The sequence below is a fragment of the Anas acuta genome, chromosome 10 (assembly GCF_963932015.1).
Source record: "Anas acuta chromosome 10, bAnaAcu1.1, whole genome shotgun sequence".
In the NCBI taxonomy this organism is placed as follows: Eukaryota; Metazoa; Chordata; class Aves; order Anseriformes; family Anatidae; genus Anas; species Anas acuta.
In genome coordinates this window covers 21,215,369-21,239,469 of record NC_088988.1, presented here as the reverse complement: position 1 = coordinate 21,239,469, position 24,101 = coordinate 21,215,369, and the positions used below count along the sequence as shown (strand labels likewise).

The 24,101-nt window shown below is 36.0% G+C and overlaps 1 protein-coding gene across 11 annotated transcripts; it reads right to left on the bottom strand.

Annotated features, from left to right (window-relative positions):
* Nucleotides 1-726: 726 nt before the first annotated feature.
* Nucleotides 727-23,197, bottom strand: ZNF507 (zinc finger protein 507). 11 transcript variants are annotated; one of them, XM_068693959.1, is made up of 9 exons: nt 22,591-23,046; nt 22,323-22,394; nt 21,153-21,283; nt 16,563-18,685; nt 15,187-15,292; nt 10,925-11,039; nt 8,435-8,539; nt 4,841-4,975; nt 727-4,712 (listed from the first exon to the last, which is right to left on the bottom strand). In XM_068693959.1, exons 4-9 carry the CDS (start codon nt 18,678-18,680, stop codon nt 4,349-4,351), a joined length of 2,943 nt encoding a protein of 980 aa, XP_068550060.1. In that variant the 5' UTR covers nt 18,681-18,685; nt 21,153-21,283; nt 22,323-22,394; nt 22,591-23,046; the 3' UTR covers nt 727-4,348. The 11 variants fall into 11 exon arrangements, with proteins under 11 accessions (XP_068550060.1, XP_068550056.1, XP_068550057.1 ...); XM_068693955.1 differs by lacking the exons at nt 21,153-21,283; nt 22,591-23,046 and adding an exon at nt 23,096-23,141; XM_068693956.1 differs by lacking the exons at nt 21,153-21,283; nt 22,591-23,046 and adding an exon at nt 23,096-23,129 and having other exon boundaries at nt 22,323-22,391.
* Between the last annotated feature and the right edge of the window lie 904 nt (nt 23,198-24,101).

The following is a 24,101-nucleotide window of genomic DNA, read 5'->3' as shown; positions in this document are numbered from 1 at the left end:
GAAATAAATTCTGCTGAGGTTATTTTCCCCCCAGTATCTTCTACTGAGGCTCTTCTGTTGTATTAAGTTCCAGTTTTTGCACTGTAACGTATTTGGCCCAGGGCCGTAAGAGCAATAATAAAGTGAAAGAAAATAACCTATTTTAGTGTAAGCCAGCTAATACCAGGAATGGGCACTCTGGTGGTACTTTCTCTCCTTGGCCAGCAGCAGCAGTTAGAACTTTTTTTTTATTTAAAGTTTTGGTTCCATTTTTGGAAAAAGATGGGAAGCAAAGCTCCAGCAAGGCCAAGAAATGTAGCGTGTATATAAAATTACGTTGCAAGATTTAGCTTACATGATGGATAAGCATGAATCCATCACTTGAAAAAAAGCTGTGTAAGGCTTTCACACCATTGAAATTAGGGACAAAAGTCCCACTAGCTTCACTGTGAATTTTGAAGACAGCTCTGTCCTTCAGCATTGTTCCAATGTAACTGCATAGTTCCTTGTATACTTCCTTGTATTCAGAACTTGTTTTAATAGTCTATTTCATCACTACCATTACTTTTACAAAACTTGTATTAATATTGTTAACTAATATCTTGATACAAGAGTGTGAAATGGCAGTGAAGTATTTCAAGTACTTTTTGATGTAAACAGATTCCCATCTCTAAACACTGGTTCTTGTCTCTGTTTTCCGTATTCATAACCTTATTTCATACAGGTCAAATAAAAGTGACTGAAGTGTTTAACAAAAAAAGTTTATTACCAAAATACATTATTAAAGTCAATACGTGACAAACTCCTGTAAAGCAAAATAAATTATTCTAACATTGTACAGTATTTCAGAAGGTAGTTAAAGTAGTACTACAGACTTTGCTTCATAGTTCCGAACAGTCATCTATCAGGAACACAATCCTAGAGAGAGCTTAAGGCATGCAGCTTAATGTGCTGGGTAATTTTATAAAATGGAAGTCATCCTATTTAATAAGATACAGTATCAGAATTAACTGCAGTCTTTACATGTCAGTTTTCTAAATTTTTTGTACTTTGGCTATAAAAGTAGTGCCATAGTGTTACAATACCTTTTCTTAAAAAAATACATGTACCCATGTCCATGAATATCAAATGCAAATGTAAATTTCTATTAAATATATCTTAAACGTTACTTTCAGCACCAACCGTACATTTTTTAAAATGATTAAATAAGTGCTTCTGAAAGAGGAAAATACAATAACTGACTGAATCCCACTCCAAGCATAAATCAGAAAGATGAAATACGCACCTATTTATCTGTATTGTCTAGTATAAAGGAAGTTTTCTCTTTAATAGAAGTATAGGCCTTTAAAATCAAAGCTGCAAGTTACAGTTCATATAATGGATCAAACTCTTAATAAAACAAACAGCAAGTGAAATAGCTGATCAGCTCATAGTGCTGTGACAGAAGATCTGAAAATATGAAAGGGGGAGACTGCAGAGTTGGTGACTTTGAAATGTGCTTGAAAAACCCTTACATAACATGCAACCAAGCCAACCATACACTTTCTAAAGCAGATAACCTGAGAAATACTTTACTTTCAGAAACTAAGCCTATAATTACTTCACATGCAGAACTTCTGATAAAGGCCATGAGAACTGTGAGTGGGTAACTAATGGCAAGCAGCAGGGAGACAGTTAAATATACCTCTGTGCATATGGGAAAGAATTATTTGTTGGCATTTGATAGGACTGATAACAGTTTTTAGAGGCAACTAACTTTATACTATTTTATGGTAACACATGGTCAAAGCAGAAAAAAAGCAACGAGATGGCAAAGAGCAAATGTAAATAGATACATCCTGCTTAAGAATCCCATTATAGTCAGTCTCGGTGCATTATATTGAATATTGCAAACATGTACACCAGAATTCTTAACTTTGATTGAAAGCTACTTGCTTTTTAAGTCTTGGTTTGCTGCCATCTTCTTTTTAGCTTATGAATGCAAGTTTTTCACCTTTTTTTCTTTCACTAGCAGAACAATGTTAAAATAATTATCCCTTTATGCAAAAATAAGGAAAGTGGCAAAATACTGTTTCTGTGAATGCTGGCTGGTAGTTTAACATTACCTTGGATCTCTTCCTACCTTTAATTTTTCAACAAATAGGATCTCTGAATGAAGAAGATCAGATATACTGCAAATAGTTTACTACTTTTGCATGAATTCTATATTGAATTCTGTATCTATACATAAAATACTGGTGTCAATAAGACAGTATGAATATCCCATTAGAAGTTTACTATCTCTAACTGATTTTGAGATGTGAATAAATCTTGTTCATCAAATGAAAAATCTATCTGTAGAAATATTAAAAATAACTTTTAACTGAAAATATTACAAATCTGTATTTAAAATATCTCAAATATGACACAAATGCTTTGACATTATATCAATTTTAAAGTAAAATGTGTACTTTCTGATACCAATTTTATATATAAAAAAACTACAGATATTTAACTTGAACAAGTTAAGGAAACCACTTAACAACAAAAATTGCTGAATGTACGTGGAATGTAGTGCCTTTTACACTGGCATTTAGATTTTGTGCTGCTTCATAAAGTAGTAACCTGACTTGTTTGCCACTTACAGTCAGCAATGCACAACAGACTGTATGCTACACATACCACCTTCTTAGACTTACTGTTCTAGCTCATTTCTGCTAGCAGAAATGTATAAATATGAAATAAATGTAAAACACTGTTTTTCTAAGAGTAAGTCATTTTTTAAGAAATGAGCTTCTAAAAAATCAGGTAACTGCATTCCCATGTCAGGAACAAGGTATGCATCCGTGCAACTGCCATTCTTTAAAAGCAGAAATAAACAGACACACTAGATAGCTTAAATCAGGTTACAACAGGGTTTCTTTTAGAAGTGCTACTGCTTCTCTAGATTGAAGCCTGTATCTCAAATAATTTTAAGTAGCCAACTTTATGAATGACCTTAAGAAAGTTGCAAGGTAATTAGCCTGTATATATTTCCAACTGAGATGTTGATGAATGTTCTCTTTTGCAAACTGCTGTTAACACACAAAAAGAAAGCACTGTAGTTTTACGGTGCTTTACAAGGGAGAGATTTCTATATGTTTTTTAGAAAACAAAGTAATCCCTAATTCCCCTTATGAGCCTGGATTATATACACTAGTAAAATTTATTCTACAAGTGACTGTTTTTGATGATTTTGCTTAAAATATGGTTTCCATATTTTATTTTTTGAAATATAACTTTCTATAGGAACATTGCTATGATTACTTTATCCTTCTGTGAATTATATCTACAATTAAACCCTGCCACACAAATGGGATTATTTAGACAGCCGGTGCAACTTTCAAGGAACTCCAGAACATGTAGACGTTCCTCAAAATCCCTTTCCTTCGTTATCTGCATCCTTAGGAATCTATATAGATTTAAAAATATCTTTGTGGCAATTAATGTTAGTACCTTGTTCTCATAAAAAATGGTGCTCCTAGGTACTGCAATCACCACAAGTTGAGAGTGACATATGAGGTGATTTGTTTTGCAGGTTTAGTTTAAATTTGTTTTTAATTATTATTTATTTATTTTTCTTAAATAGTTCTGCTGAATGTGTTAAGAAAGCCTTTAAGAAACAGCAGGCCATTATTATGAAGAATCTTTTACATACCATCAATTAAAAGATACCAGCTTATAGTTAGGATCCAATTAGAGACAATTATTAGCAAAATGCTTCTAGTTTACTCAGTTCCTGGTGCTTCAAATCAACAGATAGGATACCACTCTTTTTTGAAAGACAACCTGGAGTTTGTAAGGTCTTAAAAACAGATTGGGAATACACATACAACAGATTGGGAATACATATGCAAGCACACACATGCCCTTATCTCCCCTCTTTCTACCTTCCAGAATTCAGGCTGAGTTTGATGAAATCCTGTTGTAAAATTTGTATTTGGTAAGTTGCCATCTTCAAAAAAGAGGGTAAAAATATTTTTGCGTAACTATTTGGGAAGCAACAAAGCTTTCATGCCTTTAGGTTTTAATATACTGTACTAAGTCATTATTACTGACTAGTACCAGACAGTAAAAGGAAAGAAGAAAAACAACAATCCCACGTTCTTGGCACCATACAGAGAAATAACAGGTTAAAATGGATCATTCTATTCCCTACTCCTGATATTTATCTCTAAAATGATTAATCGGTCCCTAGTTAAAAATTTGAATTCTTATTGAAACAAGGACTTAGAATGGGAAATCGGCAAGTTTTGCTTGCAATTCTTCTCTTTACCAAGTTTCTCAGGCAAAATTAGTGAAGATAGAAAATATCACTTTAGGAAACCCCCTCTTCAACTTAATGCTTCACCTAGTTTGTGCTCTGATTTGTGCTGTTGTCCTTATTTAGGATGATGTTTATGATTTCACCCTCATGTTCTTTCATATGATCCAGCAAATTTTCTTTGTTGGTAGACTCAAAACCACAAATGCAGCAGCAGAAGAGAAGAACACAGTATTCTGTGCCAAGATGGGGTAGAGTGGAGTTCTTTTCTAAACCACCTGAGGTATTCATCAAGTTAGGTTTTTCATTTTCATCAGAACCTGACATTTCATTATTAGTCTGGTTAATAGACTCTGTAAAAGACACCAGGTTGTCTGAACTTCCTAGTATAGGTACTGTACTTTCATCTGTGCCTTCCAACAAGGTTTTGTCAGGAAGCTGTCCTTGAAACCTGAAATAATAAAAGAAACAACTATCAAAACATACAGCTGTTGCTTTTTGACAGGAATTGTACTTTGGATTAGAGGTGGCTCCTTTGAAAATTCTAGATAATAGGACTTGAAAATAGGTAAGACATACCTGCTACTTTGCAAAATTGCATCATTAATAGCCTTGTTCACTTGTTCATAGTTATAGTTTTGGTCACTTGCATGTTTCCACATGTGAGACTTCAGGGATGGAGGATGGCTACATACATATCCACAGAGAGAACATCTAGAGAAAAGATGTGGGGAAGAGATGAATTTAAAAGTTAAGTTTTACTATTGTACTAATTCACTGCTTCTTCCAAAACGACGAGTAAACAGCAAGACACAAGTCAATCCTCTTCTTAGTCGCCCTGTTCAGTTTTGTAACTAGGTCAAAAAAGTTTGTAAAATCGTTATTCCAAAATTTAAGACTATTTATACAGTCTGAGAACTTAAAATTGGCTCTTCTGACTTCTTAAATAATTTAATTGAAATCTTATGTTTGGCCTGATAAAACTGTTTAAATACTGCAAATATGCAATAGTTCAGAAACATGGAGATGTCTGTGTGGTATCTGGCAGCCAGGTGGGGAGCTCTCTTTGACATTGTTCTGAACCAAGCAGGTGCTGTATAATTAGCAGTGCTAATTTTAACTGAACTAATAAAGCCTTTTTTGCTGTAGCATATAGTAGTTTATTTGAGGATCACAGAATCACTGAAAGTGGAAGGGACCTCTTGAGGTTACCAAGTCCAACCCAGCTGTTCAAGCAGGATCAGCTAGAGCAGTTCCCCACACAGTGTCCAGCCAGGTTTAGAAAACGATCACAGATTGAGACTGGTAATTTTGTCCATAGAGTTTTCCAGCAGCTCAAGGTAGTAGAAGGCTAAATCTTTTATTTCCCTATAAAACACTGACTTACACAGTGAAGAAATACTGACTTGTTCTTCAACCAAGTTTGAATTTTATACATAAAATTCTGAAGGGGGGGGGGGAACGGATGGACAAAAACACGGCCTAAATAATCCTAATTATTAAGCTACGCTTAATCTTTTCAAGAAAAATGGTTTGAGAAATGCTTTTCAAGTTTGAGAGGTAGTTGTCCCATTAAATTTAATTTATACTCCTAGTATTTAGGAAGTAAGGCCTTTATGTATGCAATCCCAATTATCTCTTGTAGGAAGAAGATTTTAGCCCATACTTAATTAAATGCAACTGAGAATGTTTACAGAATCACAGAATTTCTAGGTTGGAAGAGACCTCAAGATCATCGAGTCCAACCTCTGACCTAACGCTAACAGTCCCCACTAAACTATATCCCTAAGCTCTACATCTCAACGTCTTTTAAAGACTTCCAGGGACGGTGACTCCACCACTTCCCTGGGCAGCCTGTTCCAATGTCTAACAACCCTTTCGGTAAAGTAGTTCTTCCTAACATCTAACCTAAAACTCCCCTGGCGCAACTTAAGCCCATTCCCCCTCGTCCTGTCACCAGGCACGTGGGAGAACAGGCCAACCCCCACCTTACTACAGCCTCCTTTGAGATACCTGTAGAGAGCAATAAGGTCGCCCCTGAGCCTCCTTTTCTCCAGGCTGAACAAGCCCGGCTCCCTCAGCCGCTCCTCGTAGGACTTGTTCTCCAGACCCCTCACCAGCTTCGTCGCCCTTCTCTGGACCCGTTCAAGCGCCTCGATGTCCTTCTTGTAGCGAGGGGCCCAAAACTGAACACAGTACTCGAGGTGTGGCCTCACCAGAGCCGAGTACAGGGGGATGATCACTTCCCTAGCCCTGCTGGTCACAGTGTTTCTGATACAAGCCAGGATGCTGTTGGCCTTCTTGGCCACCTGAGCACACTGCTGGCTCATATTCAGCTGACTGTCCACCATTACCTTTAATAAAGGTAATACTTTGGTACTTCTTTCTCTCTTTCTCCCAATAGTCCAATCCCTTTTCTAAAAACAGTTGCGAATTCTATGACACTCAGATAAATACACAGCACAATTCAGAACTGAACACAAAATGTTTCTTCCTCTGCTAGAATTTGATTGGATAGTTCAAAAGCATTGAAAAATAAATTCCATTTACATAGACATACTGTATATTTACAGACAAATAATATGACTGATCAAATCCCACAGGACTTTTCTCATACATGAACATACAACAAAGGAGTTTATTTTTTTAACAAGTGTTTTCTGAGATGATAAATTAGTTATCTGAGCATGAAGGAGATGAGTAATACCGTATATCATCACTCTGGAGCTGAACAGTACTCAGGGTAAAGATGTGGTAGCTCATCATCTTTTGGACAAGAAAGCTGCTTTGCTTAGCTACTTAGGAAGCTTTTCAAATCACATGAAGAAGACTAGGATCAATTTTTCTAGATACTGAAGGCGAACTGTTTATAACAAATTATAGCTAGGAATGCATCTCAGTCTATCTCATTCATTTGTCAATAAGAATGAAATGATTTCTACCCGAGCAATGGGATCCCCTGATAAGTTGTATTATGATAAGTCTATTAAAATTACTACTATACTAGTAAATTTTTGTAAATTTCTAAGAAAGGCTTCTTCAGAAATAGGACCTGGAAACACAAGAAGGCCTGCATAAAACAGCGTTTAAAAATTACAATGGTAGACTTCCTTCCTTATGTAGTGACATAATTCTGTCCTGCTGGGGAACAGGCATGACTTTCTAGCTCACTTGTCTCTATTACGTGTTTTGTAATGTGCTACTCTATTTTTTTCCTCTTCCTTCTAATTTGGAGCCTTGTAAAGAAAATTGATGTTTTCAAAAATAGGCAAGCTCGTCCTCAGATTGAGAATCTTAGTATTTCAAATAAGACTTTTTCAAAACAATGCCATTGTTAAAAATAAAAAGCAGACCTTAACATTACAGATAAAATTAGGTCACAATGAATTTTTGCAAAACACAAGAGTCAAAAAATAATCTTAATTCTGTATGCGCATGTATTCAACTAGTCTTTTATTATATGATGATATATAATTTTTCTGCACTACTAGCACAGCTTGGTCAGTGGATTGGTACACAGTGAATGAAGCAACAGTTGAGTGACTTAACCCTTTTTAATGACAGTCTCTTTTTTTGAAGTTCATTAATTTTCTATGTATATAAACATAGATGGACAGACTAAAAACTACACTCACCAGTTAAACAATGACTATTCATACTCATTCTTAACTAGGGCAGTGTGATTCCAATCTGGATTCTAACAAATGTGTATATACTAAGGCTGTGCTTAGATTAGGATATTAAACAAAGCCAGAGAACATTCCTGGGTGCTCGAATTTAACAATCTGTATTGTTACAGTGTTAGAAGTGCCTCAGGCATGGTTTTGGCACATACATTCTCCTCAACAATTCCAGCCATGCTTTGGCAATTAACACGGTCCAGAAGCCTCTTGTAATACATATTTTATATGCAACCACCCCATTTTGGAAAGAGAGCGGAATATTGTACCAGAGGGATGCCATGGACCTATTTAATTAGCTAGCATACATATCACCTGGGAACACCACATCAAATCTCTTTCCTTTTCTCTCTCCCTCTCAATAAAAAAAAAGTCACTGGAACAAAGAATGAATATAGAAGGGAAAAGAATATAATCTAAACTCTGCTTTATATCTTAACACAACCAAAACAGTACTATCATAGCTTTTTGCTAAATGAGAGCTGTTACATACTTGTACTGTTCCATTAGCTGCACTGCCTGATGCTCCTGGGGGTGGCGCCTCATATGACATTTCAAACTATTCATATTTGTGGTGGCGAAGTCACATACTCGACATCTAAAGAGACAACAACAAGTAAACTAATCTGACAATTAACTACTAACACTTCCAGAAATATAATTTAAGAGAAAGCAAAGGTATCTGGAAAGACTACAATTAAAGGCTAACAATATTTACAGAAGTTCAAGTGATGACATCTTTCAATTTTTGGACCATGCACTCCAAAGAAGACTCCGACTAGAATCCGAGCTAGAATCACCATGAATACTGACCATGGTCCATCCTTACATCTACCTTGTGCACCTCTACTAAAGCTGGTATGCCTCATGATCTGTAAGGGATGCACTTACAATAGCTGTGATGTAGATTGCTTGGCTATGTTACGCAAAGGCACAATATGGCCATAAAAGCTATAGGGGACACAATGTACTTAGAAGCGAGTCTTGTTCCTTAAGAATATGTATTCTGCTTAATGCAACAGGCATTTCTCATGACATTTTAAATGCCAAACTATCTATTAAGTAATAAAACATCTAAGTTTCAGAGCATTATAGCTGAAGTAAAAGTCAGGGACAAGATCAACATGTTTAGATTCAAGTGCCCTAAGACAAGTGAGTTGCATCATGCTGTCTAAATTTTTATTTATTTATTTATTTATGACTTTTTTCATGGTATCGTTGTCTAAAAACAATATAGATGAGATCCTAGATTGAGATCCCTGGATTTGGACCACAGAATATTACACAAAATACTAAGATACGCATAAATATAGTACCACATAACAGATCTAATGGAAGCCATCAAGATCAGCTAAACCTTTGCATATTTATCAGGATTTTTAATTGTCTCTTTTTTGAAAAGGTAAAACGTCCAACATTTACTAAGTCTGGTCTATAGGGTGAAAAAGGTTGAGATTACAGGATATTTATCTAGAAGTTCCTAACTTTATTTTTGAAAGGATTTAATTGTGCAGTATTAATGTCCAGAAGGTATCAAATCAATACAAATGAATCATTAGAGGCTATACAGTTTAATTTCCAGCAATTTTTGTTAAACAAATAATAAAATACCTTTATGAGTGTGAAAATCACTACAATGTACTTAGGTCGCTATCTGATCAAGCAGAAAGGCTTGAAGAATACATCTTCCAAAAGAAAAAAAATACCATAAATACTGAATCTTTACAGTTTTTAAGCTGTGTCTTGAGTATCCTACAAGGTCTGCAGATGTATCTAAAGGATTCATGCATAAATAATAAGAAAAGCAAGCTGGATCTGTAGGCTTAAATTTAGTAAGCAGCAGTCTGTATCATCAATGGAAAATTTTCAAAGATTCCTAAATCAAACAGGGTGGGCTAACACCAACTCAGAAAACTACCAAATACCATGATACTACAGTATCTGCTGTTCCAACAGAACAAAGTTAAAAATAATGGAAATAGGGAAGATTTGGAGAAGAAAAAAAATATCTATTTGTATTCCACACTTACTTTCCGAGAAAATATCCTGCAAATTTTTGCTAGTGATAATGGATATTGTTATAATGCATAAATTAAAACATGTCCTTTTTTTTTTTTAGCTAAAAGAGAAAGCTACTGGCTCAGTTAAGCATTTCAATGCGTTAAGATGAGTTTCCAGAATTTGCATTAAAAAGACAGAACTTTATTAGCTCAAAAATTGTATTAACTCAGATCTATTCCTATCCACTAGAGAGGGACAGAGATCCAGAGATGAATGAGCACAGACTGAAATGGCAGGAATTTACATGTATAAAGCAACCAGAATCATACAGAAAAATGCATGATTTGCTTTTTCTTCTGAGAACCTATAGTACTAAGAGTAATTCTAGATATCCAATTTTTCTGTAAATCCATGTAACATCCATCTACAAAAGCTATAAAATTTGATCCTAAATGTATTAATATTGTTTGAAACCTGTAAAAAAGGTAAGGGGACAGGGCAAAGGGCAGCAATTTGCTGAACTGTAGGAGCCAAGACTTTATGGATGTACCTTGACTCCTCCTCCTTCCTTCATTAAGGAATGTGAATCTTGCTGTTTACCTTGCTGCTTTGAAACAAAGCTTTAAAAGCAGCAATATCACAATGGAGAACACTTTGAAATAAGGTAAATCCAAAATAAAATGATGTATTTAATGAGTGCTAAATAAATTATTGCTGTTGGCCAAAGTTCAATATTACAAGATAATTATTTCCCTTTCCACATCTGGATGCTTGAAACTGAAAACCAGCAGTTTTCACATACAATGCATCCTGGAGACACTAGGAAATTTTAATTACACAGGGTTGAGTCAAACAGAAAGCAAGGCTCCTTCAAATTTGCAGTAAAATTATAGTACTGAGATTCTTTAATATATATTCAAAATTGCATTAAAACAAGCAGACTAAGAGCCTAGCATTAGTTAGCAATAATTGAGACTCTTACCTATAGGGCTTATCAGAGTTATGAATTCGTCTGTGATTTCGTACACCAACATAAGTTGTACTTGTGTAGTCACATACATCACATCTGTACAGTTTCTGAAGTGAAGACTTATTTCCTATATGAAAAAACATGACATTTTCAACAGTTGAATCCAGCATTGTCAGTTCTCAGATGATAATTTCAGCACAGCTGAGTTATGAAACATGAATTAACACTTCAAAGTAATACTTTAGTATCTGGAGCAAACTGGCAATAGACAGAGATAATAAAGGTACATTCTATTTACCATGCTGTTCTGCATTTGCCCTACCTTCTACTGGAATTACTAAAATTTTAGCAAGACACATTCTATGAACTCTTCCCTTCTTTCAGTTGGGTCAAAATCCTGAGTTACAGCAAAAGGTGAAAAAATGTGGGAGCTGCTGAACCCATCACTTTTCACAGTTTTTTAGAATGAATCAAATCATGAGAAGGTGGGCAATGAGAAAAGAGAAGTTTTTAACTGTAGTCTCACTATATTCACAGCCATTTTCAGAAGGATCTGAGATTATCTAAAAAAACCCTCCAAAACCAAAACAAACAACAAAAATCAAACCACCAAAAAAAACCAAACCAAAACAAAACACTGACCAGATGTATAAAGAAATAATTTGGAACATCACCAAATTACTGAAAAGCAATAGCAACAAAAATTGTTTCTCCTTCCAGAATAAAAGAGACTCTTGAAAAATTAATGGTTGCAGAGACAAAGGCTAATGACTAATTTAACATAGGAAAATCTGTGCTTGCAAGTGCACAGTTTGAACATTTTTGGGATGTGACTCTGTAGACTTTAACAGCCCTATTCCTGCTCCCTCACTGAATAATGTAACTGATCTGGGTTTAAATATGAACATTTAAGAGGAGGGATGGTATTTTTTATGCAGGTCATTTTCCCACTCCAGCCCATCATACAGCAGCTTTCATACACTCTTCAAATGACGTTAACCGCAGATACACAAAGGAATAACAATCTGGAGCTGCTTAAATCAAAACTACTTTGACTACTGCCAAAAGAAACATTTAATTAAAATCTAAGGTCTTGCTTTCTGCATCTAACCTCTTCACTATTTGAAGGTTTTAGATTTTTCCTTTTCGAAGAGCAAGTAAGGTAGGTGCTTGAGTTCATTTCAACTTTACATCAAATTCTTGTTCGCTGACTGAACAGTCAAGCCATTTGCAGTTCAAACTTAAAGTTCTTAAAGCAAAATACATCAGATTTTTTCCTACTACATGCTCATATAGCTTTTTAAAAGTTACTACTGTTAAAAAATCTTTAATTCAAATTAAAAAAAATAATCTTAATTTCACCCTTGTAGACATCAGATTTTACATTTCTGTAGTTATTCATTTATGAATATACATTTATGCAGAGTGCAAATGAACACAAAGACACTGGACTACAGATCTTTGGTAGAGCATGGGTTTTGTGAAGGCTGGTCTATTGCATGCTCTATCGGAACGGGTTTTCCTTCTTAAATTCTACAACTTTAGAATAAACCTTTTCTAAACGTATTTTATATTATGAATTTGGTGTTTTATTCGGCAGGCTGCTTAAAACAAACAGTATCTAATGAGATTTTTAATGTTACGCAAGCATATTATCTATTGCATAGCTTTAAGAGGCTAACCACCCAGTGACTTAGTAACTTAAGAGCAATTATTTATATCAATCATTACATTAGATTTAGCCTTTCAACAAAATGCACATGAATTATGTAACACATCATATAATCTCTAGCTGCAGTGAAATAGCAGTCATGTCCCCTGCCTCCTTCAGCAGCTTATTTCTTGAGGTTGTGGGAGTTTTTTGCTTTCTGGATTGAGGACATCAGGTCTCTTAAAGTGAACATGGAATGACAGATCTTTATTCTCACAGCAGTAACAGGTGCTCCTGTAATTCTGCTTATTACCCTATTCCCTCATTATTAGACATTTACAATCCAATCATATCCAGTCTCATAATGTTCTCTTTTAATTTATAGTACAACCATGATGAATAAAGAGACTTTTAGGACTAACTATTTCATAAACAAGAAATGGAACTGTTCCAGCTCAGGCATCTTTCACATAAACAGATGCTATGCCATAAACTTCTTTGTTCTGTGTTGCTTTACAGGGATGACATCTGTTTGACAAGAGATTGCTGTACTGCAGTGGTGTTGCAATTTGATTATAAATTGGTTCTGAAATAATTTAAGCATTCCAAAGCACGAGTTAATAAAAGTTTAAAAGGAAAACTGTTTTCATTCAAATCACCATTACTGAATTTCATGTGGGGTAAACATTTAATTAAGGTGCCTGGATGTAACACTTCTAAGACAGTAATGAGCAATAAATACTTGAAAAAAAAACAAACTCTGAAATAACTACATTGAAGGCAGACAGTTTTCACAAACAGAGGTTCCTCCTTTGTGGAAGTTATATTACCAGGTCAGGATATAGCATCTAACAACGCCTTTTAAAATGTAGTACTTTCAAAAGCAGCTAGCTATGTTGATTTTCAGTCACCTTAGGACTTTAGCTCGAAAGGTACAGTATTCACAAGTCTGATATGATTCAGGCATCTCAAAGTGCTTACTGCTTTATTAGGTCATCTTTAAAAAATCTTGGTTTAAAATAGTCAAAACAGTGTCAGAACTACTAATCCAAGCTGTGCTACCATATATTTGTAACCAGCTAAACTCACAATGTTTTTCCTATCATTTCTCTTACTATGCTATTTCTTCTGAAGAAAAATAAAACACAAAACTTAATGTTCTCACTACCAGCAGACCCTCCCCAGCGTTTTTTTCTGCTCCCCTGGAATTCAGATGGCTATCTGAAGCTTAGGTCTTCTGGATATAATAAGCACTACAGAACAATTTCCCAAATTTAAATATTTAAATGTCTTAATGTCTTCTGCATTGATGAGAGCAAAAAGGAGCCAGGAAGGGTCATTCTACCTGAGGCTAGTGAGGCAATGAATTTTTAATTTCCCATCACGTATGTTGAAAGCCAAAACAAGAGGCAGTGTGAACTAACAGAACAAGAGTTAAGAATCAGTCAGGAGTTAAGGATCTCACTTTATTCTGACGTGTACCATGTTGCTTTGGACAAACTATTAATGGTTCAAACCGTCTACCTGGCTCATGCTACTTAGTACCTTTCTTCACAAGTAGCTGTGCTAACGTCAACGAGGTGAGAGTAGAACCCAGATATTTCAACTGCAATCTAAGTACTATTATAGTACACATTTTGCTATATAAACAAACAAGAGATAGTTAGGACAGAAAAGAACTATGAACACAAAATGTGAAATATTTTATCTCACAGTTGTTCAGAGGTGATATAATTACTAGCATTTTTCAACAATACTCTAAAATTGCTAAGTACAAAAAAATCTACAGTTCTGCCAATAGAAGCTTTGTAAATATTTTCAGGAGCTTTATCTCACCAGAAAAGAGGATGCATTGAAGTTATAATATTAGATACTGGGCCTCCAAGAGCACTGAAAGGATTTTAGGATCACATTTCCCTTAACTTCAGGGATTAGCTATTTTCTTCCTATTTCACTACCTTTACACATCAGGTTTGTTTTTCTTAAGAATACTGTTAAATTATAAGCAGATTATAAGCAGATACAAACGTTTTAGAAATGCATACCTTTGGTTACCCTAGTGACTATTACATATATAGCTTGCATTTTTTAAATGTTCTACATTTGCCTCTCCAGGACTAAAACTCATTTTGGACATTACCGTAATTAAAAAAACTTCTAATAGCAGAATAGACTGTATTGTATGTATATGCTGATAGAAAAGCGTGTAACCACAATGAGTTTAAAAAAAAAAAGGGCTTTATTTTGTTTACTCTAGGAAATTTAGAAAATACTATAGCTGCTGAAGAAAGATAAAAAGGATTGTTTTTCTTAAAAATGCAAAATAATACTCCATAACAATTATTATCTGTAAATATTTAAATTGTTTTTCAAAAAGAAGAAATAGAGGATCTGATTAAATGTGCAAAGAATGTCTTACCTACTAACAACTGTGAGTACGAGATCTCAAAACTGATCATTTAGGTAAGTTTGCACACTGAAAAGGCCGCGCATTTAGGTTAGGGATAGATGTGAAAACATTTTGGCCTGAAAAGGACCTTAAAAACAGTAAGCCTGCAAGTATAGCAAACAAGTCATTTTATGAATGATTTTTTGTAGTTTTAAGTGACAATATAAACAGTACCTTCTCTTTCATCTATGTCATTTGAAACAGTTAGTTTGTTAGATGTGGCTGTTGAAAAGATATCTGGAAGACTGTGTTGTTCTCTCTCATGATTTCGCAGTTGGCTCTGAAAAAAACAATTGCCCGTGTTTAAATACATACTACAAACATTCACTGGTGACTTCAGAAATTTATGACATTGCTACTCAACTTTTAATGACAACTGTTATTAAACATATGTTAGCATATATACAGATTATCCCTCAGTTTTACTGGAAACAAAACAAAATACATAACATTAATTAATAACAGATAGGATTTATGAAAATGACTCATATGATTGTGATTTTTGTTAATTAAAAAAACTGTTCATTAGAAAAATGACTATATACATTACATGTTATCTGTAACTGTAATGTGTCATGTTGACTTTTTTATTTTCAAGCTTTTTCTTTTCCCTATTTCCTTCTTCCCCCTTCTTCCTTCTTTCCATCTTCTACATTCTCATGTACAAGTGGCAAACAGTTCTTCCTCCAGAATTATTATACTCCAAAAGCAATATAAGATTAGAGGTTAGAGGATGGCTTGTGTAAAAATGGCTCCATTTTCTTTTTGCCTTGTGACTTAAGAATGTGTTGTGGTTTCTACTTGCCTGGGGAGGAAGAGGGAGAGAAAGCCTTTTTCTACCCAACCAGTGTAGTTTTTCAAACTAAGACCAGACAACAGGAAATACAGGAAAATTTGCACTATCGCTGCCTAAAAGAGTTTCAGTTTTAAGACTGGGTACTGTTGTTATCTATTCTTTATTTGTAACTACTGAATTGAGTACAGAGGAACACACACACCATCAGTATCAATGCTTAAAATGGAGACAATAAAAAAAGGCCCAAGTACAGTATTCTGCTATGGCAACTCATCTTTCAGCTCTGTTCTACAGAACATCCAGCCTAAAGCAAAAACAGAAAAAGAAATTTAAAAAATAATCTGTTTTGCAGTTTCTCCTGTTACCCCCAATTACTATTGCTTTTGCTCACACTCACAACTAGTGGGTGCATCTGAGCATTCTCTTAAAATTTCTGCTATTAAGTTCTCTGATGCTTCCACTTTTTTAGTTGCTACAGGTTAGCAGAACAACAGGATATTAAGATGTTCATAAGATGGTTCTCATGAAAATAACTTATGTGAAGAAGCAAGTTTATTTCATTGGGTAAGGCAGAGTAATTATAGCTGAATGGTATATTCAGAAAGTACTGCTAGCAATAACCTTCAATTGTAATGACAATGAAACCAGGATATCAGACTGAATCAAGATAGAAAGAGGGATCACCAATTATAAAAAAAAAAGTAGACAAACAGGTTATTTAGCAATTATAGACAGGTACAGGAAACAACTTTACCTTATAATGAAAGGATTCTTTGCATTGTTTGCACTGATACATTCTTGTTTTGCAATGGTTGATCATGTGGCTCTCTAAATCCTTACTATTGTCAGCAATGTGTTCACAGATAGGACACTGATAGGGCTGCCTCTGACGATGAACTCTTAAGTGTTGTTTTATGTAGCCCTTATTACCACTGCTGTAATGGCAGAGGCGACAGCGGTAGGGCCGATCTGCACTGGGTATATATTCTACTAGGTTACTTCCTGGAATATTTGCATCATTTGCATTTTGGCATTGTGCATTGTCTTGTAATTCTTTCAGAATGTCATCATCAGAAGCATTTTGATCTGTCCTCTCCTTCAGTTTTTCAATGACAGTGAGTAGTGACATACTAATGCCCATTTTAATTGGTGTTTCTGATAACTCTGGCCTTTCGTTCTGTATCTCAACTATTGCACATTCATTTTGGTTTAAGCCACTAAACTCCTCTGAAGGATTCTTATGCGAGGATACCAATTTAGAATGAGCCATGCACAGGCCATTAGCCTCTCCCTGCCCCGTATCTGCAACCACAGTGTCTTCCCCAGTCAAAGTCCTAAAGCTAGACCTTGTTAGTTCTGCAGCTCTGATAGGCATTGTAACAAGAGCTTCTGCAGCTAATGAGTGTAGTCGTAAAGACTCAGAATTTGTCCTTCTTCGTACAGGAGGTGCATTTTCATCAGTTGCTACATTTCTAATAGGGCTTAATTCATTCTCTTTCTTCTCGGTATTATTCCATCCTATTATTACTTCTTGGATTTCATCTGAATGATAAACTTCATCAGGTTCTTCACCGGTAACATGGGATGCTTCTGAGATTATTTTTTTTTCTGTTTCAATGTCAGTGTTTATCAAGAAAGGCTTTTGTAAGACACTTTCTTCAGCACCTGGCAAACGTTCGACTATTACGTTAACATGACCCTTTGTATTTGGACTACAATTAATGATTTTCTGTGCTGATGAAAGTAGGCTATCAGTTACCAAATTATCCTGTTCTGTATCTGATACAGTCTCCTCTAAAACCTCTGTAGTAGGAGAATGCACTACAGACCGATTTATCATCTCTTCTTTTACATTTGTTCCTACTGGTGATTTACATGACAGTTGCTCAGAATTGCAAATCTGAAGTTGAAGAGTAGGTTCACCATGGATATCTAGTTCATTATTTTCCAAAGAAAGAACAACTGCATCCATGCTGTGAGGTGTATGAGTTACAACCATCTCTGACAAGTTGGCAGTTTCATTTTCTTCCTCAAAGATAGGATAGGAACAATCAACTTCACCTGCATGCTTCCAAGAGTGAGTTTTCAACATTCGTTGCTGACCACAGGTGTACCGACAGATTAAACACCGGTACATGCCATACTGCTCGTAAGTATACCATTTCCTCCTACCCATTTCAGGTATATGAGTAGACTGAGTTATATCTTTACATTCCACATTTCCTGTCTGATCAGTCCCTGATTTGACACTTCTTTCCACTGGCCCTTGCAAAAATGAACTCGAGACATTTACACATTGCTGTACTTTTGTCTGCATTTTACTACCATTCTCGTGGTAGTTTTGGAAGTGAGATTCAAGTTCTTCTTGGTTTTTAGAAGCAAAATGACATTCTGAGCACATTAATATCACTTCATTTTTCTGCCCATGTTGTTTTATATGTTCTTGTAGCATTAAGAGAGAAGGTGATAGAAACTTACATAGACTACACTGGTAGCATGTCACCTTCTTTTTGCTTTGTGGAAGACATTCAGTCACAAAACAATCAGCTTGTAACTCTTCAGTCTTCTTAGTAGCAATAACAGAGAACTCAATTGCTTTAGCTGGGATTTCACAAAGATCATCCGTTTCAAAGGACTGTGCAGAAGCATTAGGATGGGAACGTTTTTTCCCTATTAAAAGGCATCTTTGTGACTTCTCACTTTCAACTATTTTGCTTAGCTTCTGGATAACATGGATTAGCGGATCAGTTTTACATTTCCTCTGATCTTCACTGGCTTGCAGTGTTGGGCCAATGACTGTTTCAGAAATCAGTACAGCTTCCTGTTCTCCAATACTTGGCATCAGTACTGCAACATTTCTTCCTTCTTCCATAATATCTAGGATAAAGTGTTTTATAAAATATTAAAATTAATAAAATAATAAAAACACAAACCAGTAGTATTTATCTACTAAATGTGGAAGCCCAAAGCCACCAACTTCATAAAAACTTTCAGAATGGCTATTTAAATAGCCAAATATTTTGAGGACTATGTAGATAGTATAGATACTGTTCAAAATATCTGGACAGAGTACTTCCAGGACAGCCTCTAACTGCATGCCTCCAAGTTGTATATTGGCAAGATAAATATTTTTCAAGCATAAGCTGATTAGTATTGTTACAAATATTGTTTTTCTTTACAAGGACTACCCATTTGAATGCTAGACACTTAAATAAACCAATCAATAGTAACTGGCACATTTATAAGTAAAACTCATGATACAGTATGAAAATGTATTCCTGATGTACTCACTCTGATATACTGATGTCTCCTAAAACAAATGTCAATTTACATCAACATAATTTACAAAAATAAGCATTTTTTCCCTTGAAAAGTTGGTACAAATAAGTAATTCTGGTATGTAGTTACATTAGTCACTTTGCTTTGACTGTATTAAAGACTATTCAAATGTCAAAGCATACTTAAAAGTGTAATTTTCTAGAAAAGCTACTAATTGTAGCTTTTCCTATAGTTCCTTAATTGTAGGAAAAATCAATATATACATTTTTTTGTTTGTTTTGAGGGAAAGCTAAAGATAGTATTTCCACTTACACTTTCTTTAAACATATCTAACCATAAACCACAGGCAATAATGTGGTAGTGTTGAAGATGTGTATAGTGCTTCTAATTAGCCAATACGTATAAATGTACATGAAAGGATACTTTGTGATGTGGGCAAAGTTGTGGGGTAGAGATGGGGGTGCTGGACAGTGAATTTCAGTGGAATTTACTTCTGAAAAAATGCCTGAAAATAACCTATTCAGGTTCCTATATATATATACACACACAAAAAAAAAGAAGTATATTAAATACCCATTTAATACTGTATTTAAAATGTAGAACATCGAGAGATGACAGGTATTTCTTTTATCAGTTATCCTTAAATTAAAAAAAAAAGTTGGAATAATTATTTTTTTTTTTTCAAGAAAGGTATGTTGGCCAAAGCAGAACTTCCAGAACTGGTCCAAAAGGCCCACAAAAAAAAAAAAAAGAGGGGACTTGTGGATGTAGTATACAGCTGTAATTTAAAAATGAGAATGTATTTCTAGATAATTTGACTCTGGCAGGAGTCTACTAGGAATAAAAAGCACCACTGGCCTTACTTTGCCCATAGGCAGTGTAAGGAAGAAAGACAGAAGCGCCATGATAATGCTTCAGGGCAGGTTTAAGCCTCAGCCATGCCTGCATGGTCAGGTGGGGTGGCCCTCTCAAAGAGGCAACCGCAGCATGGATCTATTGCCACATGTGGCACTACTTCAAAATGTTGTTTAGAGAAACGTAAGAAACGTATTTACATTTTTGCATTGCAGGAGATGCAACAACGTTGGGGAAATTTTGGATTTTTGTTTTAACACTGGAAGATTTCATGGGATTGCCCAGTGTCAGCAGAAGATGTGCAGGCTTATTTGCTGAGGCAACACATGTGATATAAATGAAGCACCTTTCAGTTACTGTATGTTCTGAAGATAAAAAAAAAATAATCACACTTACTGGAACTTAAATACAAACTGTAAGAAATGCATTTATTGTAAAGCACTGCAGGTGTTCTGATTTTTAAATAAATCTGTTACTACTGGACACAAGACCATACAATTTCTGTTTTAATTGAATATAGCAAAGAAATAGAATTAGAATTTCTTATTATTTGATACAGCCAGTGATGTTTACTTAAGACATGCCTTTCTTATTTTTCAGATTTTTACTTAAAACACACTAGTTAGAAAACATATGGGACTTTATGATACTATTTCTTCCTCATCTTTTCAAATGTAAGCATAATACATTGCTTACTCTAATATTTTAATATAATTTTAACATTTTTAAGGTAAGCAGTACATTAAAGGTCTGAACACATATACAGATTATTTTTGATCTATCAAGAAAATAAGCATATATAATAACATGTAATTATTCCACAATAGCAGTTAAATATTTCCACCAATAAAAATCAGGTTGTTATAGCATTTCTGTACTAAAATAGGAATTATAGATAGAAATTTAAGAATTTCTTTAAAGCGGAAACAAATCCCAGAAGGTACTCATTCAGAATAACTCAGATTTATTTTCCACATGGATTTGGTAGAGCTACTGATTGTTTAATTTATGTGCAGATAATATTTGCAGGATTATAAAAATTTGTCAGGCTTAAGGCCACTGTACTTTTTTCTTTCATTTCAAAAACATATGTCATAATTTTGATCTATAGAAGAATTCAAAGCAGGAATAAGTCAAGTTATATTTATTTGCCATTCACCTTACTACTCAGGTTATCTACAGAGTCTGTTATAATTGAAAAGTTCAGTACCTGTTGGAAAACGCAGATTCACACTGAGAAATACATTTGGAACATTTCCTTGAAATAATTGTTCCAATATGTATGGATTCTGAGAGTTTTTAGTATTTAATTCCCAGTTGGATCTGTCCAATTGAAGCAATCTATTACAGAAGCATCATAATTATCAATGTAAGCAATGTTAATATCATTCACACTTGATATGCTTATGTATTTTAGATGAACATCCAAAAATATTATTCAATTCTGAATTATTAGGAGAGACAAGACTACTGTCTTCAGTGTTAGTATTTTGCTGTGTTAGTTTCAAGAATATTTACCAGTTAATGGCAGAAGTCTAAATTAAAATTGAAAAATAAAAATAAAAGAAGCCATTAAGGTAATTGGATTCATGATAATTAGAAAAGAAAACAACTTAAGGCCTTATGACTTTAACTGGATACATGTAAGCAGATTAAGAATTATCAATATTGTACTGCCATTGTAAATCAACTAGGGGAAATACAAATTAAAAAATAAATCTATTTAAAACAAGATAGTATCACTTTACATATGAGTATACCAAATAACCTGCTTATTTAATTTAAGTTCAGTATTATCTTACTAACAGGAATCAATGTTATGTGCGTTCAGTTACTATTAAACTGAAATATCCAGCTATTTAACTTTTTAATATAAAACAGATGCCTTGACATGCATTTTCAGATTCAATTTCTATTGCCTGCTTGGTACAGTAGATTGAATGACTAACTCGTGTCTATGTGGCTAGGAAAACTTACAGCCCATTCATATATTTCCAATTATACATAAAAGATGTTGCAGTAGCAAGTGGGTGACATGTCAATAGCAAAGTTAATACTGACTGACCTTCCATTCAACCACTTCTTTTACTTCGCTTATCTATTGTTTGAAAACCATCCTATTTAGCTATAGAAAAATATTTAGCTGTTTGTTTCATAGTGACTACAACACGTTTAATAATATTGTAACAAGTAAATAAATGTGCTTCTTCCCCCTGAACGCAGACTTGCCATCACATGAAGCCCTTCAAGGAATAACATCAAGCTGAAATATTTTCAGAGTCATTTAGAGAAAATTATAGGAACATGGCACTACGTTAAATCAAACTTAGTAATTTTAATCCTTTATAAGTAATGCAAAGCAGGCAAATATTTTCCTTACCTGTTTCATTTGAAAGCAGCATAGGAACTAAGAGGGAAGCCCACAAATGAAAGGCACTGCCATTTAACACTGCTATGTCGAAGCAGAAAACAGAGTACGTTCAGATGCACCGATTGTTGATACTTATAGCTGATGCGTGTTATCAGCTGTGCAATTACAGCACACACATGCACATTAGTTAAGTTATGCGCTCCCCGTTTAGCGCAGGTTTAACGCAGACCGCTGCTCTGTTATAGAGAGACGGCCAGCGCGGAACCCCAATGCCTACCCCAAGCAGCGCGGGTCCCCGGCCTCAAGGGGACGGGATGGGACGATGTGACAGGCAGCAGCCCCAGCCCATGACCTGCGGCTCGGAGCCGAGACCCCGTGGAGGAACGGGGAGAGCAAAGAGGGGCTGCCCCTTCCCTTCCTTTCCCCCCGAGGTGCCGCCAAGCCCCGCGCGGTCCCCGCGCGGCAGCGCGCAGGTACCGGACGCGGCCCAGAACGGGTAGGAGGGAGCAAGAGGAGGAGGAGGAAGAATAGAAGACGAAGGAAGAAGAAGAGGAGGAGGAAGAGGCAGCGGGCAGCAGCCGGCGAGCTCCCCGGGGGAGGCTCAGCACATGGGCTCGGCTCCACGCGCTGGTCCAGGGCCCACCCGCACGCCGCCGCTCCCCGAACCCTCCCTGCCGGCTGCTGCTCCTGGGCCGCTCTCCGCTCGCGCCGGCAGCGCCAAGGACAGGTTTTGGGGTAATTTAAAGAGAAACCCAATAAAAGAAAATTTAAAAAGTCCTCACCTTCGGACACCGCTTCAAGATGGCGTCGATGGAGATCATATCACGTGACCGGCGGGCGCGGGTCAGGTGACCGGCGGGTGGTCGCTGTTGCCGTGCCACCGCCTCCTCGCCGTTGCCATGGAGACGGGCCCGGGCCACCCTCGGGCCGCCTCCAGCCCGCGCGGCGCGGCCCAGCTTCTCCCTGCCGTCAGCCTGCACCAAGCCCGGCTTGGGGTGCTGTGGTGTCCCTGTCACCTTCTCCACACACAGCGCCACCGGCCTCTTGCAAAGGCTGTAGGGGCTTAGATCGGTGCTCCGTTAATATTTTTGTCTTACATTTCCGACCAGCGCGAAGCCCCACAGCAATGCGTGGTCACTTCTGACAGCACAGTGCAGCTGATTTGGTTTTAGGCTGTCTCAAAATAATTGGTGTTTACCTTTCGGCTCCCATTTTACATAATTCACCTGTCCTGCCTGCCCTTTGCCTGTATAATAAGTTTATAAGCATTCCAGTGCAGGCTGATGCCAAGCCAGGCAGCACAATGTGTGCTTCAAGAAATAATTTATTCTTTCAGATGATACTTTCAGCAAAACTTACAAATGAAAAACACCCGTTGTTAAAACAAGAAACCTACTCCCCCCCACACCCATATTTTGGGTCCTAAGCGAGAAATCAATGCTAATGTTACCAAGCATAACCTGCAGAGAACTGACAAGAAGATTTTTGTAATTTAAGTTAGCATGAAGATAGAGTTGTAAAGCATACTCTGCATGTCAGGGACAACCTTAGAAGCTGCATGCCAAAAATTTTACATGCTGTGAATTTGAGATATTTCATATGGAAAGTCAAGTGAATAATGAGTTTCAACAGTGGTTCACAGCTAAGTGATGACAAGTGAAATCTAACATTTGGTCCCAGAAAGTGACTTGAAGTGTGTTGACATGGATGGGTTTACAGTTGAACTTGGGGGTACCTTATAAAATTGTAGGAACTTTTTGCAAGTTTGCTTCCTTCCACATATTGTAG

What these genes read in the sequence shown, in the direction of transcription:
- ZNF507 (XM_068693955.1), bottom strand. Translation starts at nt 22,344, where the DNA reads ATGCTGCTTTCAAATGAAACAG. An exon ending in TGACATAGATGAAAGAGAAG is followed by an intron (nt 11,040 to 15,186) that starts GTACTGTTTATA and finishes TTTTTCATATAG; the next exon opens with GAAATAAGTCTTCACTTCAG. An exon ending in AACTCTGATAAGCCCTATAG is followed by an intron (nt 8,540 to 10,924) that starts GTAAGAGTCTCA and finishes TTGTCTCTTTAG; the next exon opens with ATGTCGAGTATGTGACTTCG.